Genomic DNA, 18,102 nt, shown 5'->3' with positions numbered 1-18,102 from the left:
ACACCACAGGTTTTCTTGTTGTGAGGATGTGATGGAACGTGGAAATGTCTGAGGCATAGTAAGTGCTCAGCAAACAGCCCCTTCTACCTTCCCCCTTATGTGAGAGTTTAATGAGCCAGGTGCAGGGAGAGGAGGATGCCCTGGAGAACCTGCTGCATCAGAGCTGGAGTGATGTGGTTTATCAGGAGTGATGGGAGCAGAACACTCGCTCCATACCGGCTGCTTTAAGTGCTATTGACACATCCTCCTTTCACCCTCACAAGAGCTCAAGAGCCCAAGAGCCCCATGATACTGTTGTCCCCATTGTACAGATGAGCAATTAGAGGTTGAAGTTGTCAGCTTGTTTAAGGTCTCCCTGATGGTGAGTGGCAGACCTGAGTCAAATTCACATCTTAAATGTCATTAAGCACAGCCTGTATATGGAGAGGCTGAGTCCCAGAGAAGGAAACTGGCCCCAGCCCTCAGTGTGGGCAGATTCAAACCTGGGGAGAGGCAAGGGATGGGGCAGAAACTTGGAGGACATGTCAACCTGACTGGATTCTAGCTAGATGACTTGCTGTGTGTCTTTAGGCAAGTTTCTCAGCTCTCAAACCTCTGTTTTCTCATCTGCAAGATGGGGATAATATTAACCAACTGACTAGGTCATGAGGATTAAATCTGACGACTCTAGCTAACTGCCTGGTACAGCCAGGTGCCCACAAGATGGGCGGCCCTGCCAGACTTCTGAAATAGTTGTGCCTCCCACCACAAACTGTCTGCTATTGACTGAGAAGAGAAGCATGTTCTCTTCCAAACTCAGAGACCCCTATGTTCTGGAAGATCTTTGTAGCAGTGAGGAGTGCTAACTTCAAGCTGCTACTGGTCCAGGCCAAGGGTATATCTAGGTGGGTCCGTCTCTCACCCAGAGTGTGTGCTGAGGCACATTGCAGCCCATATTTTGAGGGGTTTTTCCTGCTATTCATTTTGTGTTGCCGCCAAAGAAAACTAAACTACAGCTCCTGGCTGTCGGGGAAGAGCTGTGCGTCTGCCAGGGCTAGTGTGCCTGGCACCAGCTCAGGCATGTACCAGAGCTGAATACTGTTTGCAGGCAAATGTACACACAAAAAGATTCCAGCACACGCGTGCACCAGCCAACACAGAGTTGCCACGGCACACAACACCGGGCCACGCACGTGCCTGCTGACTCGGCTGTCATCTCCCCACTGTCTTCCATGATCAGAAGACTCTCTCAGCCTCTGTCTATCTCCGTGTCTGTCTGTCTGTGGATCAGTGTGTTTTGAGTCTGACTGTCTTCCCGGTTGGTTTCCTTTTCTCTTGCTCTGTCCCTCTCTCCTTGTGTTTCTACCCATCTCCCTATCTCTGCCACTCTCTGTCTCTGTTTTTCTTTCTCTTTCTCCCCTCCTTTGTAACACTCCCTAGGTCTGACATTGCCTCTTTCTCCATTTCTGATTCTGTTTTTCTGACTCTCTCTCTCTTTCGTTCTCTAACTCTTTTGTCTCTGTCCTTCCCTGTCTCCTTTTTCCTATGACACTCTCCTAGAAACGCATCAAATACTGAAGTGGCCGGATTTCAAGTGACAAACAGCACTACACCCAGAATCCGCCCCCCTCCCCAACACGGCTGCCTTCCTCCTCCACATCCCTGTCACGAAGAGAAGCCTATTGTGTCGGGCCCAGGGAGTTCGAGTTGAAGGGCCTGGGGGTCTGCGCTCTGACTGCTCTCAGCCACTTCCCCATTGGCTCCCAGCAGCCTGTGCTCAGCAAGGGCTGAGCGACAGGGGAGGCTCTCGTCCATAAAAGAGGGGAAGAGGCACCAGAACTGCCATTCGAAGGGGCTTTGGTGGTGTTCACAGCTGCCTATTTAGCGCCTCCTCCCAAGCCGGAGTCAGGGAGGCCCCTGAGCCTTGGACCGGCCACCTGCCACCTCCGACCTGCTCAGTCAGAAGCTGCCCAGGGACGAAGCAGAGCACAGGTAATATCCAGAGGGGACACTGGAATTCTATCTCTTGGTTTTATTTGCTTATTCCTGGTCCTCTGGACCTAGAGATGGTGGGAGCTCGGGCTGGGGATTTTAGGTTTGGGTCTGATTATCTAGCAAAGGGGCAAAGGTAGTTACAGTTAGGAGGCTAGTTCACAAAAGCCAGACCAGTGAGAGACTGCTCTTTGGAATCTCCCTTTCTGCACAGTCCTAGCTTAAACAGGTGGTAAGCTGTCTCCCAAGAGGACCACACTATGGCTTTAGCTCCAGGGTCTCCATTCCCTTGCAGTCTCCCACACAGCAGTTCCCATACCATTCCCAGGATCGGGGGGGAATGGGACACCCTGGGTGGGAGAAGTGAGAGGTTTCACTAATCAGGGTGATTTTAAAGGTCAATGAGTCTCACTGGACTTAGAGAACAAGGGCTTGGGGACATTAATGAGATCTAAGGCTCTGGCATTTATCACATAACATGTACATCAATGTACAGCCAGTTTCGGCCTTTTCATTCTTTTCGGATTGTGTTTAATTGCTGACAGCGTGCTGGTTTGAGTGGCTTCTTTCGATGGAATTTGATACAGGATGAAGTTTGGGGGTGTTTCGTTGGAAGGGAATGGGAAAAGGGAGTGACAACAAGCCAGGAGGCCCAGGCTTAGCAGGCGTTTGCTTGTCAATTTTACTTGGAAAGGACTTGTTGCTCCCCTGTTAATTACAGCCAGAGGAGTCCAAGGCCAGGAGGAAGCTCAAAGGGAAAGCCATTTGCTCACTGGTCCAGAGATCCATATTCAGAAAAGTACCGAGTCTCAAAGTTTGATTCTAGCAAAAAGCTGATGAGCTTTGGGAAAAAAAGAAAAAAAAAAAAAAAAGAAAGAAAGAAAGAAAGAAAAGCCTGCTGACTACTCCAAGGTTGAAGAGTAAATTCTGCAACTGCTTACTTTTTTCTGGGGATCCAAGAATCCCTCCAAGCTCTACAAACATTACTTAATTAAGTCTCCAGGCTTCCCAGGGGAAACAAGCTCTTTCGATTATTGGATCTGATTTCAGTTCCCCTCCCACAGACTGAAAGTCTTCATTATCATCTTTCTTCCAAGGGTTGCTGAAATACACAAGGCTTGCCTTTCTAATTTGACAGGCATCCCAGTTGAGATCCATTGCAAAGCACTGCAGAGTGTCCATCCTTTTCTGTTCTTTCTCACCCCAGGCCTCACTCCCACCCTGCTGTGGCACCTTCCTTCTCTTTTCCCTTCCTCTCCTCCCCCCAGTCCCACCACACCTTGCCTTTGTTCTATTTTTGCAGGTCATTTATCTCCAGGCTTTGAGATCTGCGTGGGGGGAGCTGTTGCAGCAGCCCAAGCCGGTGAGTTATGCTGCCTGGGGGTGGTTTGCGTTCACTGACGGGATCTCAAGCCCACTGCTTTGCCCCAACTGTGATAGGTGGCAGGCAAATCCTATGTCTCTGTTGGCAGCTGGGAGGGGGATGTCACACTGGTTCCCGAGGCTCTGTGGCAGAAAGCAGCACATTTTAAGGGAGCAGGCAAAGGGATCGGCTCTGGGGCTATTTGAGAAATTAGTGATCTTAAAACACGTGGAAGGAGTTAAGGTTTCTTGAAGTAACTCCTGGGAGCCAGGAATTTTCCATCTGTCATCTACACGTGTGTCTCACAACACCTGAAACAGTGCTGGGCTGAAATCCCAGATCCTACCACACACTTACTGTGTGACTTTGGAACAGTAGCAGTCCCTCCCTGAGTCTCACTTTCCTTACCTGTATGATGAGAACAATAATAATATTCACCTCCTAAGGTTATTGCAAGCCTCCACGGGATACAGCAATATGCCTGGCATTCAGTAGGTGCTCAATAAATACTGGTATGACTGCTCAGATTTTCACTGTTGCAAAGTGGTGAGGTTGGACTTTTCTCTCTATCGATTATCATATCGCTGATCATCCCACTCCATCATGCTGTGTGCTACGTCCAGGAAATATGATCTAACATCTAGAATTTTCATCTGTGGGGCTGGTGCTCCTTTCCCCTCCCCATCCCAACAGAAGATTTTTTATGTCATCTGCTGCATCAGGATCATGAAGTCTCTTTTTGATCGATACTCCCTAACTCCCCCTCCCACTACCCACCTCCTTGGGTCATTCCTGCACAATTGTTGTATTTATTAGGTCTCTTCCATCATGGTAAGAGAGATCAGTAGTTACTGGTTCGATTTCAATGCATGCCTGAGAAAGTGTGGTTACACAGCTGATTTCTCTCACCGTATTCACTCATCTCAGCCCGTGATTGTTGGCTAATCTTGCTGGGTCTGACAAAGTGATAAACCTGTTACCCTGAGACAGAGCTAGCCACTGTGGTAGGCAGTAAACATCGGCTGGAGACACCCAGGTAAGCCCAGGATCAGACGCTCGATATGGATTGAGGTCTGTTAGTGCTTTGAAGCGCAGCCTCATCAGTCCCTCCCAGGCTGGATCCAAACTGATGCTTCTGGCAGAAGGACAATGGCCCGGGTCCATGAGGCACATGGCTTGGCTCAGGGGGCTCCTCCCGGAGTCCATCCAGGTCATCCCACTGGCCAGAGCGGTTGGCCACAAGCTGCAGACATATGCACCGAGGCAATCTGTTGATGCATTGGCTTGAACTGCCATTTGGTCCCTGTCCTATTCCTGGACAATTTGATTTAACTTGACAACGGTTTACTGAGCAGTTATTATGTGGCAGGGTCTCTTGCCCACTGGTCCCTAGGAACAAAGGGCAGACTCAGAGAGCAGCAGGAGGGAGAGAATTGGTGTTTGTGATTCACACAATAGGTCAGCATCCTGAATCAAAATCTTCTTTCCCTCCCCACTTCTCCCTCTGATTTTGTTCACTTCCCTTCTCTCTTTTCCCTCTTCTTTCCCTCCTCCTCATCCCCTCCCCTTCTATTCCTATTTGTCCTCTCCCCATCTGTATGTCTCATCTTGTGTTTTTTTCCCACATGGTCCTCCACCTCTCTCTGCTTTTTCCTGGTGTCTTGGTCTCTTTTTCTGTGTGTGCAGGTCTCACCTCTGCCATTCTTTTGGGCCCATGTCTTTTTCTCTGTGTCTCTGTCTCTAACTCTTTTTATGTCTCTCTCTCTCTGTGTCTCTTCATCTCCATATCTCTCTAGCTCATCCTCTTTTTGCCTTTCTCCCCATCCCTTAATTGCACCAGAAAACAAAAAGGGTGGCGGTTCCATGCAGGCCTTGCTCTTGAAAAACATTCTTTTAAATATGCAGTGAGTGATCCCACCAGGACCATCGCCTGCAAGGCCGTCTTTCCCTCTGGTCTCTGCACAGCAAATGCAGCTGACCACCAAATGGGACCCTCGTCCAATTCTGTGCTTTGATCTTTGCCAGGCTAAAGGGTGGGTTTACTTTCTGTTCAGAACCCAAGCCTCCTTCTCATTGATCATTCGTCTTTTGTTATGACGCTAACACCTAACAAGGGGCACCACTGTTTCAAGTTCAGGGGCTCCCTTTGCCAACCTCCTGGAGACCCACAAGGGTGAACTTTATACTTTTGAGTGTGGGGTAAAAGTTCCTGAAATGGTTTCAACATCAGGAGTGTGAGAGTTTGGGAGGTTATCTGAAAGACAGTTGAGACATATTTAGGCCTCAGGATGGTTTGTGGCATGGAGTCAGCAGACTGACTTTGAAATCTTATTCTGCTGTTTCCTTGCTTCTTGGTCTTGGCCCAGTCTTTCAGATTCTCTGAGCCTCTGTTTTCCCCATCTGGAAATGGAACTCGTAGTTCCCAACCCACTGGATTCTCTTCAAGAGAAGAGAGAAATAATTGAGATAAAGTGGATAGCGAAGAGCTTGTCTCTTCTCAGAGTTACACCCTAAATGGGGAATGCGACGGACTCAGAGTCCCAGCTCTGTCATGCTCTGTGGCCACAGAAAGGTACTTTATCACTTGGTCCTCACCTTCCCATCTGGATCCCAAGCCTGTAATATGAGCCCCTGCCCCGTAGCGTCCACAGGAGGCAGCTGGAGTGCGCGGTGCTTGGTGCAGAGCAGCGTCTCAGTCCTTGCTGGCTGTTAGGATGGTTGTCATTGCAGGGTCATTGAAACAATGCCATCTCTTTAGTGGGAGTCATGGTTCGGGTGTGGGAGGCTGGAGTTCTGTTTCCATTTCCCTCCTGACTCATGATGTGACCTTAAACAAGTGACTTCATTTCTACCTTTTCCCATTTCCTCTTTCATCAAATAGGGATAATCATATGCGCTAAAGTGCTCACAGAGATAATTGCGATGTTAAATCAAGCCATTATTATTCCGTGCTGGCTTTTTAAATAAAAATGCTTGCGGCTCCTCTGAGCCCTCAGTTGACTACAATATAGAAGTATCATCGAGGAGCCGAGAGGTCAAAAAGATTGTTCCCTTTCAAGGAACTCTGGGCCCTGGGTGAAGAAAGGGTCTACTTTGTGCTGGCCCTTTAAGCGGTGCTGTCTCAGTGCAGGAAGATGATACACCCCTTTCACAGATGAGAAGACTGAGGCTTGTGAGGCTTGTGGGGGAGGTGGCACCAAATGACCACAGAGCCCATGCCTTTCCCTCTCAAGGGAAAGGAAAATCCCAAGGCAAGCCTCCCCAGGTCCTCTCACTATTTGCGGGGAGAGCAGCCCAGGCAACTAGAAAGGGCTCAGGGCTGAAGAACGGGGCCAGTCGCTTCCTGCCTTTTCCATCGGGAAACCCACCTGACCTCCTGTGAGAGATCCATCCACTAGCAAGACATAAAAAATGTTTCATTATTTGAGAATATGTTCACATGCCTGAGGACTCAAGAAAGTTAGCTTAAAACTATTAGAATCGTAAAATGTTTATAAAACCAGTGAAAGTATGGTCAGCAAACCTTGTCTGTAAAGGACCAGAGAGTAAATATTCTGGGCTTTCTGGGCCCCACAGTCCCTGTTTCAACAATTAACATGACTTTTGCAGCATGAAAACAACCACAGACATAGATGCAAACAAAGGGGCATGGGTGTTGCATTAGCCAAGGTTCTCCAGGGAGGCAGAACCAACAAGGTGTGCCCATCCACAGAAAGAGATTTACGGAAGGAATTGGCTGATGCGATTAGGGAGGCTGGTGAGTCTGAAACAACCCGTCCTGTTAGGGGAGAATCACCCCACTGCCCCAACAGCCCCTCTTTCCCCTACTGGGCTGTTACAAAGCACCCAAGGTAGCGGCTGAGATAAAGCTTCACAAACTGCCAAGTGCAAAGGACTTTGCTTTGTGTGGCCTCCGGGTCCTCGGCCAAGTCTGTGAAAGAACACCATGCAGGCCCTCCATCAGGATGAGACGCTGACATCACGCCTCCCGCTTACCGAGGGGGCCTGCTTCCCACTTCTCATCCTGGTGATCGACCAAGTTCCTTTCCTCCTTGGCCCATCCCTAAGCAGACATGATAGGCAGGCAGGGCTCTCTCTCATGTATGACTTCCCAGCTCCATTCCTTGGCAAATCCCCGTCAGAAAGGTTGCAATGCTTCCCCCGGGGCCCATCTGACATTGTTCAGTAAAGTATTTATCCTATAAAAGGAAGGAAATAGGATCACCTATTAAATTGTGAGGGCGAATGTGTCTCTACTAGGGTCGCCTTTTAACCCAGAGGGATCTGGACAGGAGCCCAACTCCCCCATTCATGAGTCCAGGTGAACTTGGACGAGCAAGTTCCCTTTTCTCGGCCTCAGTCTGCCCCTCTGTAAAATGGGTATTAAAAAAACTTGCACCTCTGGGGTTGCTGTGAGGATTGGAGCTAATATGTGCAAAGCAGTAATGCACACCCTGGCTCCCAGTAGGCTCCTGAGAATTGGTGACTGTTGCTGGGTTGACAGGATCATGGATGAAGGGCACTCAGCCCAGACCAACACCCAGCAGGCCCTCCGTCCACAGCAGTGAGTCATGCAGCAGCATTTTTCATTTCTGCAGTGTGCCAAGCTCTTTATGATCTCTCTTTTTTGCCCTCTTCTTTTCCTATCTCCTACAGCTCCAGTAAGACTAGACTGGAGCCTTCGTACTCCACTCTCCAAAGCACCTACTATGTGCCAGGTACTTCAAGCACATGCCAGGTGCTTCACATGTGATCATTTATTTAATTCCTATGCCCATGCTCTGAAGCATTATTATTAGCCCCATTTTGTAGCTGAGAAAACTGAGGCACAGTAAAGCTAAGTCATTTTCCTAAAGTGGTAGTAAGTGGTGGGCTGAGACCTGAGCCCACGTTACTGACCATTTGCTGATCCTGCTTCAGGGTCAGGAAAGCATTTGCAGTCCCACCTCTCCTTTCTCACCAGCTGTGTCCTCGCCACCCCATGCTGCTTCTCCAAGTTAGAAAGGGTAATTCAGGGGCTGCAGACTCACATGTCTGTCAGGTACTTGGCAGTGAGGGAAGCCCCGGCTGGTTCTGCGGGTGGTGATGGGCAGCACGGCTCTTCCTCTGTGACTGTTGCCATATTGAAATACAGGCTCAATGTCCCCAGGTCTTTTGTTTTTTCAAGACAAATTGAAAATTGAGATTTTTTTTTAAATGTAAAATTTCCTAATTTAAAAATATTGCCTGTTTATTTTCATAACGAATTGGTGTGCAGCTCCTGCTCATTCTAGCCCTATGTGAAATACTGGGACACCATTCATTCATTCATTGATTCATTCATCCATCACTCAAACTTCCTTAGTCTTCCAGTTACATTTAGATCAAATGCAAACTCTCCCTTGGCCTGTGAGAACTGGCATTATCCGTCCTCTGCCCACCTCTTTGCTTTTCAACCCCAGTCTCTCCCCTTACGTCCCTTCATCCACCCTGGCCTCTTTGTCATCCTCAAGCACAACACACTCGCACCTCAGCGACCCCCTCCCCCCACCATGTGCCCATAAGGGACTCAGACAGGTAAGTGGTCGTTTTGTGATGGAGCCAGCATAGGAGGCTGTGGGATCTCAAAGGAGGGAACTAATCCAGACACACTTCCTGAAAGAGGCAACTGAGGCTGAGTTTTGAATTATGAATAAGAATTAGCCAGGTCAAAACGTGATGGGAGTGGATGAGTGGGGTGACAGAGAGGTTCCTGGCAGAGGAAACCCTGTGTGCAAAGGCTTGGAGGGCGGGGTGCATAGAGTATTTGTTTTGAAATTGCAGGTGGTTTGGTCAAGCCCAGGATGGGCGGAACTCACATCCAGTCTGTCTGGGTGCTGTGTACTTGCTGGGATACCTTGAACAGACTATGTGATCTTTCTGTGTCTCCATTTTCTCATCCATGAATGGGGAGAATATGAGTCCCAGCCTTATGGAGTTGTCATAAGGACCCCCTTCCAATAAGACACGCACAGTTCTGAGCACACGGGCAGGCACGCAGGGAGCACTAGCAAATGTCAGCTGTCGGTATTAGGAGAGCCTGGGGGTGCTGGTGACAGGGACGACCTTCCTCTGGAAGCCAGAGGACACAGGGCAGAGGTGCAGTCAGATCTGCATTTCAGAAGGGTCCTCCAGCTGCTGCGTGGAAAGTGTCTACGAGGGAAAGATTGGAGGCTACTCCAGAACCAGGTGGAGTTTGAAATGGACCCTGGAGGGAGAAGCTGGAGGCTGGAGATGAGGGGACTGAAGGGGCCTGGGCAGTATACAGCGGTTACGAAGGTAACTCTGGAGCCAGACAGCGTGGTACGAATCCCAACTTTGCCACTTATTCACTGTAGAATCTTGGCAGGCTCTAGAATCTTAACTCAGTTTCCTCATCTGTAAAGTGGGCAGGACAATAGCACCGATGCTGTAGAGTTTCTGTGAATATGTGTGAGTTAATCCATGAGAATTGCTCAGAACATCGTGAGTACTTAATTACCATCAGATCAACCAGAATTATCAATAAATATAAAGTTAATGGATGAAAGTTAGATGGTGTGGTAGGTACTCCCTCCCCAGTAGGTTAATTCACTGCTGATCTTCTAACAGGCCAGCCTGCCATCGTTGATATCAGAGAAAACATGAGCTGCCTGCTCTGTACGGCTCACTGGTGGGGAAACGTAATCCGCTCTGCAGCTGATAGGGCGTGAGAGAAACTCAAGGGGAAGAGAAAGACACAGGATGGACACAAGTCCGCTTCCCTGACTTTTCCACTGAGCCTCCCTGGTTCAGGGGAGCAGACCTTGCCAGCCTCAAGCAAGGCACATGGACCTGAGCTTGTGCCTTGAATTGCTGTGTGACCTCAGGAGATTTACTAAGCCTCTCTGAGCACCAGTTTTCTTGTCTATAAAGTGGGGGCTTTGTATATAAAGTCCCTTGGATCTCATGGAGGGCGCAGCTGTTAATGAATTGAAATTGCTTTAGAAATTGTAGTCATTAAGTGTAGGGGGTCAAACAGAACAGGCCTTGCCCCCCAGCCTCACTATCGAGGTAGGACATGGGCAATTCACCAGACCAGAAGTGGCCACTTCCCTGAAGGAATAAATGAGGTGATGAATTGAAAAACTTAGCGCAGTAGGGGTTTGAGAAATGGCGACTGGGATCACTATTAAGCATGCTCTGGTGGGAGAGCCTACTGCATGCTTTAACACAGAGACCCTGCTTTGGCTACAGCATGGGGTTCTGGGGCCCAGGGGGTGAAAGCTTTGAAACACCCTGAACACCTGAGCAAACAAGGTGGTTTGCAGGGATGGGGAAGTTGGAGGAAAAGAGGACAGCCATTTCTGAGAGTAGATTGTTGGTGTTGGGTTACAAAGACCATGCTGGGCCAAGTGTGAAGCCCCTGACCAGGGTGGGGTGGGTGTCTTAGGGGAACTAGGCACTTCCAGTTGAAAGAACTGTACTGTGCCCTCAAATCAAATATAAAGGCCCTGAGTCTTGATATCTGATTTATAAAGGGCTGACTATGAAACAGACAACCTTTTTTTTTTTTTTTTTTTGAGATGGAGTCTCACTGTGTTGCCCAGTCTGGGGTGCAGTGGCACGATCTCTGCTCACTGCAACCTCTACCTCCTGGGTTCAAGTGATTCTCCTGCCTCAGTCTCCTGAGTAGATGGGGCTACAGGTGCGTGTCACTCTTCCCAGCTAATTTTTGTATTTTTAAAGGAGATGGGGTTTCACTATGTTGGCCAGTCTGGTCTGGAACTCCTGACCTCAAGTGATCTGCCTGCCTCAGCCTCCCAAAGTGCTGGGTTTATAGGTGTGAGCCACCATGCCTAGCAAAACAGACAACTTTTAACAGAGTATTTATGAAGCATTAATTCATCTGCCAGGAATTTATTGAGGACCTGTGATGTGCTGACCAGGGTTTTAGGAGCTAGTATATAGCAGAGAATAAGACAGGGTCTGTGCCCTCAAGGAGCTAACAGTCTACTGGGGAGGTGATAACCACAACGTACACACCACCAACAACAACCAAACATCAAAGAAGTAGGAGACTATGAGGTGGGAGTGTTCTGATGCAAACAAAGGGTGATGTAAGAGAGAGACCAAAGAAGCCTCATTAGACACATAGTGATCAGTAAATGCCTCTCTGCCAGTATGACAACTAATTTAATGACAAAGAAGGAGCTAGTGATGCAGAAGTCTGAGGTCAAAATACTGCAGCGGAAGAACAGAAAGTGCAAAGCCCTGAGGTAGGAGCAAGCTTGGCATATTTGAGGAACCGAGTGACCACTTCAGAGAAAAAGACAAGACATGGAACCAAAGCCTGAAGACTCACATAGACTATTTTCATGGAAGAGGGACACACTGCTGGGAGAATAGAAAGGAGGAGCATCTCATCTAGCCTAGGCAATCAGGGAGAGCTGCCTGAAGGAAGTAATATCTAATCCAGGACCTAAATGACAGGTAACAGAAGAGGAGATGAAGGGTTCTCCAGGCAGAGGGAACAGCATGTGCAAAGGCCTGGGGGTGGGTCAGAGCCTGATGCATTCATTAAGGGGATTGCAAGAAGCTGATGTGGTTGAAGCCCAGAGCTGAAGTGTGGGACTGCAGGAATGGGACTGAGGGTACCCTGACATTTAGGCAGAAGGGCCAGGCCTGACCCCACCCAATGAGTCTGTTCACAGAATTGATAATGCCAGGAAGAGCATTTCAGAATGGGAAGGAAGAATCAAAGAAGGAACTGGAGGCAGGCGGGGAGGCCAGCAAGGAGAGGGAGTGAAGGTGGAGCCGTGGCTGAGATCAGTGACCGTACCAGAGTGGGAGAGAAAAATTCTGGAGCCCACACAAAGCCGAAAGGACTGATGTGGGACAGCCTGGGACACAGGGACAAAGACCTCGGAGAACTCAGAAAAGCATTTAACTAAGTATCTTCTGGCTTGGCAGGTGGCCAAAGTGGGTTTTGAAGTCTGAAAGACCCAGAGCAAGTCGTGGCTTGTCCACTTCCTAGCTGTGTGCAACCACTTCCCTGCTCTGAGCCTCAACTTCCCCATCTGTTGAATGAAACTGGCACACAGCCCACATTGAAGAAGTATTGTGTAGATTGGAAGTGAATGTACAGGAAAGCTCTGGGTATACAGTAGGCGCTCATTCCCTTCCTTGACCCTTGGCTTTGGGCCTCCACTTTACCTCCCTAGGCCTGTTTTCTTGACTGTAGAATGGGAATCAGAATGCTTTGCAGTGCTGTGGGCAGGAGTTAAAGAGATGAATTTGTGGGCTCAGAACACAGCCTGCAGAGGGGTGATCACGGATTTCATTATCTTCTCTTTCTTCCTCCCCAGCAGGAATTGCTGAGACAGGATGACCTGGCAGGGGCTGGTGCTGGCTGCCTGCCTCCTCGTGTTCCCCTCTGCCACAGCAGACTGCCTGTCGCGGTGCTCCTTGTGTGCGGTAAAGACCCAGGATGGGCCCAAACCCATCAACCCCCTGGTAGGTTTCAGGCAAGGGTCTTTAATGCCCAGGTCCTGGGGCCTGGGTGAGGGAGCACAGAAAGGGGAGGTTGCAGGCCTTGGCAGCTGTGTGCTGTCCTGTAGATCCATCCCACCTGTGCAGGGTGGCGGGCGTCCTGCCCTGTAGATGGCCTGGACACCAGGGGCTGCTGTTTTCCATCTCCTATCCCCACTCCAGACCTCACCACCATGGGTTCACTCAGGCCAGGACAAGAGACTCAGGTGTCCAGGGAGAGTGACGCCTGGCAACAGGGAGTGTCATTGCTGAGGTGGTGCTGACTTTGGCAGTCAGCAGCTCTAAATTGACTTTTTAGGGCTTCTTATTCCCGGACTGATGAGCACCTCCAAATCTAGACAGTTCCATGAGAGGAGCTGTCTCCACCACCCCTAAATGCAAAGATCTGGCTGACAGAATCAAAGCTTTGACCTCTCTCCTGGGCCTTAGCACCTCTTGGCCCCACCTTGTTGGCTTTGCTTTGAGTTAAGCTCCCCCACGTGTCTCTCCCATGACAGCAGAAAGGCTGGAATAGAGGTACCAAGGGCATGGGGACAGAACACAGACTTTGATTCTACCCCTTTCTAGCTCCATGACCTTGGAACCCCCTCTCTAAGCCTAGGTTTCTTCATCTGCAAAATGGAGGTGATTCCATGAGATAGTGAAAGAAGTTATTTATTTATTTACTTTTTCTGAGACAGGGTCTCACTCAGTAGCTCAGACTTGAGTGCAGTGGTGCGATGTCGTCTCACTGAAACCTCTGCCTCCCGAATTCAAATGATTCTCCTGCCTCAGCCTCCCAAATAACTGGGACTATGGGCACCCACCACCACACCTGGCTAATTTTTGTATTTTTAGTAGAGACAGGGGTTCACCATGTTGGCCAGGCTGGTCTTAGACTCTTGACCTCAAGTGATTTGCCCACCTCGGCCTCCCAAAGTGCTGGGATTACAGGCGTGGGCTATCACACCTGGCCAGAAGTTATTTATTTTGGTTTGTTTGAGACAGAGTCTTGCTCTGTTGCCCAGGCTGGAGTGCAGTGGCACTATCACAGCTCACTGCAACCTCCGCCTCCTGGGTTCAAGTGATTCTTGTACATCAGCCTCCCGAGCAGCTGAGACTGCAGGTGCACACCACCACACCCAGCTAATTTTTGTATTTTTAGTAGAGATGGGGTTTTGCCATGTCCACCAGGCTGGTTTCAAACTCCTGGTCTCAAGTGATCCGCCCGCCTTGGTCTCCCAAAGTGCTGGGATTACAGGTGTGAGCCACTGCACCTGGCAAAATAAGTTATTTAATACATAATTCTAGTCACTGAGAGATGCACACAATGGGCCATGCCCAATCTCAAAAAGCACCGTGTTTAAGCATGAAGACTCATGGCACTGGATGGCCTGGGTTCAAGTTTCAGTATTCTTTGCTATTGTCATCGTCATTATGATTGAATGCTCCCAATGGCCCTATGACGTGATGCCATTGCCCCCCACCCCAAGCCTGATGAACCCTCCTGTGTCTTCTTGTGTGTTCTCTGCCATTCTGTACTTCTCTGTCCTACTCTACCAAGAGTTAGCAGCGTGCCTCACACCTGCAGAAGCCTGGGAGAGAATCTGTATTTTTAATGGAGGCGGGGTTTCCTGTCTGGGAGTCAGACGTGGAAAGGGAAGGGTGAGCATGCAGAACACTCCAGGAAGATCTTACTTCCAATTCTGGCAATTGCCACCCGCAGCCATGTGTCCTGGGTCTAAAGCCATTTCACTTCTCCAAGTCTGTCTTCTCTTTCTCACAGGCACAAAGTCCCCTACCTTTATGCACCACCAGGAGTATGAACATGGGTAACCCAGGGCTTAGCAGTGGTGCTCATTTTTATTTTGTCAGACACTGGACAGGGGAGCCTGGGGCAGAGCAGTGCATGTGTTTTGATCATTTGCCACTGTGATCTTTTTGGGTCTTTTACAGATTTGCTCCCTGCAATGCCAGGCTGCCCTGCTGCCCTCTGATGAATGGGAGAGATGCCAGAGCTTTCTGTCTTTTTTCACCCCCTCCACCCTTGGGCTCAATGACAAGGGGGACTTGGGGAGCAAGTCGGTTGGGGAAGGGCCCTACAGTGAGCTGGCCAAGCTCTCTGGGTCCTTCCTGAAGGAGCTGGAGAAAAGCAAGTTTCTCCCAAGTATCTCAACAGAGAACACTCTGAGCAAGACCTTGGAGGAGAAGCTCAGGGGTCTCTCTGGTGGGTTTGGGGAGGGAGCAGAGTCTGAGCTGATGAGGGATGCCCAGCTGAACAATGGCGCCATGGAGACTGGCACACTCGATTTCGCTGAGGAGGACCCCAAGGAGCAGGTCAAACGCTATGGGGGCTTTTTGCGCAAATACCCCAAGAGGAGCTCAGAGGTGGCTGGGGAGGGGGATGGTGATAGCATGGGCCACGAGGACCTGTACAAACGCTATGGGGGCTTCTTGCGGCGCATTCGTCCCAAGCTCAAGTGGGACAACCAGAAGCGCTATGGCGGTTTTCTCCGGCGCCAGTTCAAGGTGGTGACTCGGTCTCAGGAAGATCCGAATGCTTACTCTGGAGAGCTTTTTGATGCATAAGCACCTCTCATCATGGAGTAGAGTCAGGAGCATCCCCTGACACCTTTTCAGGTTGGAGTACACTCATTCATCCCTCTTGTATGTGCCCCTTCCCCATGCTCAGCTCAGCACTGTGTACAAAATATCCAAGCCCAGCCTGTCTCTCTCCTGCCTGGGAGTACGGGATTTCTCTGGGGTCTGTGGTGGGGAAGGGTGGATGTCCCTTCCCCACAACAGGCTTAATGCTTGGCTCAGATGCCTAAACTCTAAAACTACCAGCAGCAGCAGCTTGTGATCTCAGTCCTTCCAACCTGTTCACGTGACTCCTCAATTCCAGGGAACCAGAGCGACCTGTTCTTTGCACCTGTAGGTCTAGGATCTCCAAACTTAACCAATCACATGCCTCTCTCAGAAGAAATATGAGCATGCTCCCTCATGCAGATAGTATACGCATCATAAACAAAGAGTAGAGCTTTAACATAAGATAAATAATCATACACAGAAATCCTGACATTATATTCCCAAATCTCAAAAGATCTCCTGTGCACCCCACTTTGGGGACGATGCTTTAGGTACAAAGCTTAAACATTGCCTTATATTGGATCAGGAACCCTTACAGCAGAGGGTCCAGTCTTCTAGTGGGTTTAATGTTTAGTCAGTGTACTCTGAGTCTTCATTGTTCAGAAAAGCACCTCTTGAAGAACTGACTTCCTGAACTCCTAGTCATGTTGGTACTCCTTACAGAAGCGAGTGAAAACTCCTTTAGGAAATGATTGAGAGCAGCCTCTTGAATGCTTAAATGATCAAGGAGGGAGCAAGGCAAACCAATTTGTTCTGTGCAACAAACTCAAAATGTGGACCAGTTCCCTCAGCCCTCATTAAACTAATTAAACTGGTCGGTATCATGCTTCTACTCCATGGTGAACTGAAGCAGAGTCAAGTTGATGAAGTTAAGCACGACCATGTTCTTGAGCAGCTGAATTGGCTGCCAAGAGTCCAAGCCATCTGGCCCAACATATGCACTGGGCATTGGGTAAGGGACTCCAGAAGTAGCAGCTAGAAAGAGAAAAAGGCTCTCTTCAGTCCCCATGATGCTTCTTTCCTCTTAATGTCTCAAAATAAAACCAGAAAGAGGAATAAAATGATTAAGTGCTTGAGGCCAAATGAGTTCCCTTGATTCAAATAACCCTGATTCATAGACAGAGACCTCCCGAGATCTTGATTTCAATCGAAGTCCTCTCTGTCTGTCTCTCTCTTGCTCTCTCATTCCCAGGCACTCTTTTTTGGTTTGTGGGTCCAGGAGATGGGGCTGGATAGGAGAGGAAACAGGCTTGAGTTTGGATAATTTGTATAAGATGCTGCTGAACACATCTCTTCATGTGCAGTCCCCAGGTATCTGATGATATTCTGAAATGGATAGATTGTTTTAGAGTTATTTTGTGTGCTTTAAAAAAATCCCATTTATGCAATTTACTTGGAATTTGCTTAGCCTTTAATAGGCCTGTGTAATTTCCTGCTCCTCCAGTACAATAAATAAAAGAAAGATGTTGATGACTTGGTGGGTGTGTGTGTACGTGCACGTGCACATGTGTGTGAGCCTCAGTCCTCAGAGAGAAAAAAAATTGCAGAAAAGAGTGCTGGAAATAAAGAAGAGTTACATACACACACACACACACACACACACACACACACACACACACACACATCCAGGTTGGAAAACCAAGTGTGGGATAACAGAAAGAGCAAAAACTGTGGAGTGTCACAGCTTTAAATTGGAACATTGGATCTGTGCGACCTTGAGTAAGCCATTTGGGTTCTCTCAGCCTTAGTTCCTGCCTCCATAAAATAAAGACTAATAGTGCCAATTTTGTAGAGTCGCTGTGAGGATTAGATGAGCTCATATATGCAAAGATCCTGGTACACAGTAGGTGCTCAGTAAGTGAGTTTTCTTTCCTACATTGTCATAAGGGACGGTGACAAAGCTTGAGCCTTGAGCACCACAATGAGGAGAGTGGGGAGAGGTGCTGCAGAGGGAGTCTGCATCCCACATAATTCCCATGGGCTGTTTTCTATGCTGGATGACCAGGACAGGAGATAGACACATGTTCTAGACAAGGATGAGTGAATTAAGGATGGAGGATGCTCTAGCCCTTGGGTGGCATAATGTCCTTGACTAAAATGACATTTTGCATTAAATGTTGTCAATGAGATGTCTTTAAATAGGATGAATGTGAGATTTAATGGCTACAGACCTCATGGGTTCCATTTGGACATTGGCTTTCTGAGTGACTTCATAGAAAATGCAGAGTGAGGAAGCTCTCATTCATTCTACAAACTCTTAATTAAAGGTCTACTGTGTTTGGCAGGCCTTTTGCTAGGTGGTGGAAGTACATAAAAATGAAATGGACAAGATCTCTTCTGTTATGGAACTAACAGTCTAGTAGGGGAGACAAACACAGAGACAAAAATATAACATTTAAAATAATGGTAATTGTTGGGAAATAGTTGGGATGTGGAGATAAAGGATAACAAGGATAGAGGAGAAACCTTCCTAGGGTATTTAGGAAATCCTTCTCTGAGGGTGTCGTTCTTCATATTCATAGGCTCATCAAGATGGAAGGAACCTAAGGCTTGGGTTCATCTTATCCATCCACCTACCCTGTGCCAAAATTGACACATTGATAGGAAACTTT

At 48.6% G+C, this 18,102-nt stretch overlaps 1 protein-coding gene and 1 long non-coding RNA gene across 4 annotated transcripts in view; one reads left to right on the top strand and one right to left on the bottom strand.

Annotated features, from left to right (window-relative positions):
- LOC119622617 (uncharacterized) overlaps positions 1–18,102 on the bottom strand; it is a 60,995-nt gene that overhangs the window by 11,732 nt on the left and 31,161 nt on the right. The window lies entirely within an intron of this gene.
- PDYN (prodynorphin) lies at positions 1,058–16,963 on the top strand. 3 transcript variants are annotated; one of them, XM_007962382.3, is made up of 4 exons: positions 1,058–1,971; positions 3,275–3,334; positions 12,682–12,826; positions 14,798–16,963. In XM_007962382.3, exons 3-4 carry the CDS (start codon positions 12,698–12,700, stop codon positions 15,428–15,430), a joined length of 762 nt encoding a protein of 253 aa, XP_007960573.3. In that variant the 5' UTR covers positions 1,058–1,971; positions 3,275–3,334; positions 12,682–12,697; the 3' UTR covers positions 15,431–16,963. The 3 variants fall into 3 exon arrangements, with proteins under 3 accessions (XP_007960573.3, XP_007960570.3, XP_072868129.1); XM_007962379.3 differs by having other exon boundaries at positions 12,679–12,826; XM_073012028.1 differs by lacking the exon at positions 1,058–1,971 and having other exon boundaries at positions 2,853–3,334; positions 12,679–12,826.

This window comes from Chlorocebus sabaeus, chromosome 2, assembly GCF_047675955.1.
Source record: "Chlorocebus sabaeus isolate Y175 chromosome 2, mChlSab1.0.hap1, whole genome shotgun sequence".
Lineage (NCBI taxonomy): Eukaryota > Metazoa > Chordata > Mammalia > Primates > Cercopithecidae > Chlorocebus > Chlorocebus sabaeus.
This window is presented reverse-complemented; position numbering and strand designations above follow the sequence as displayed.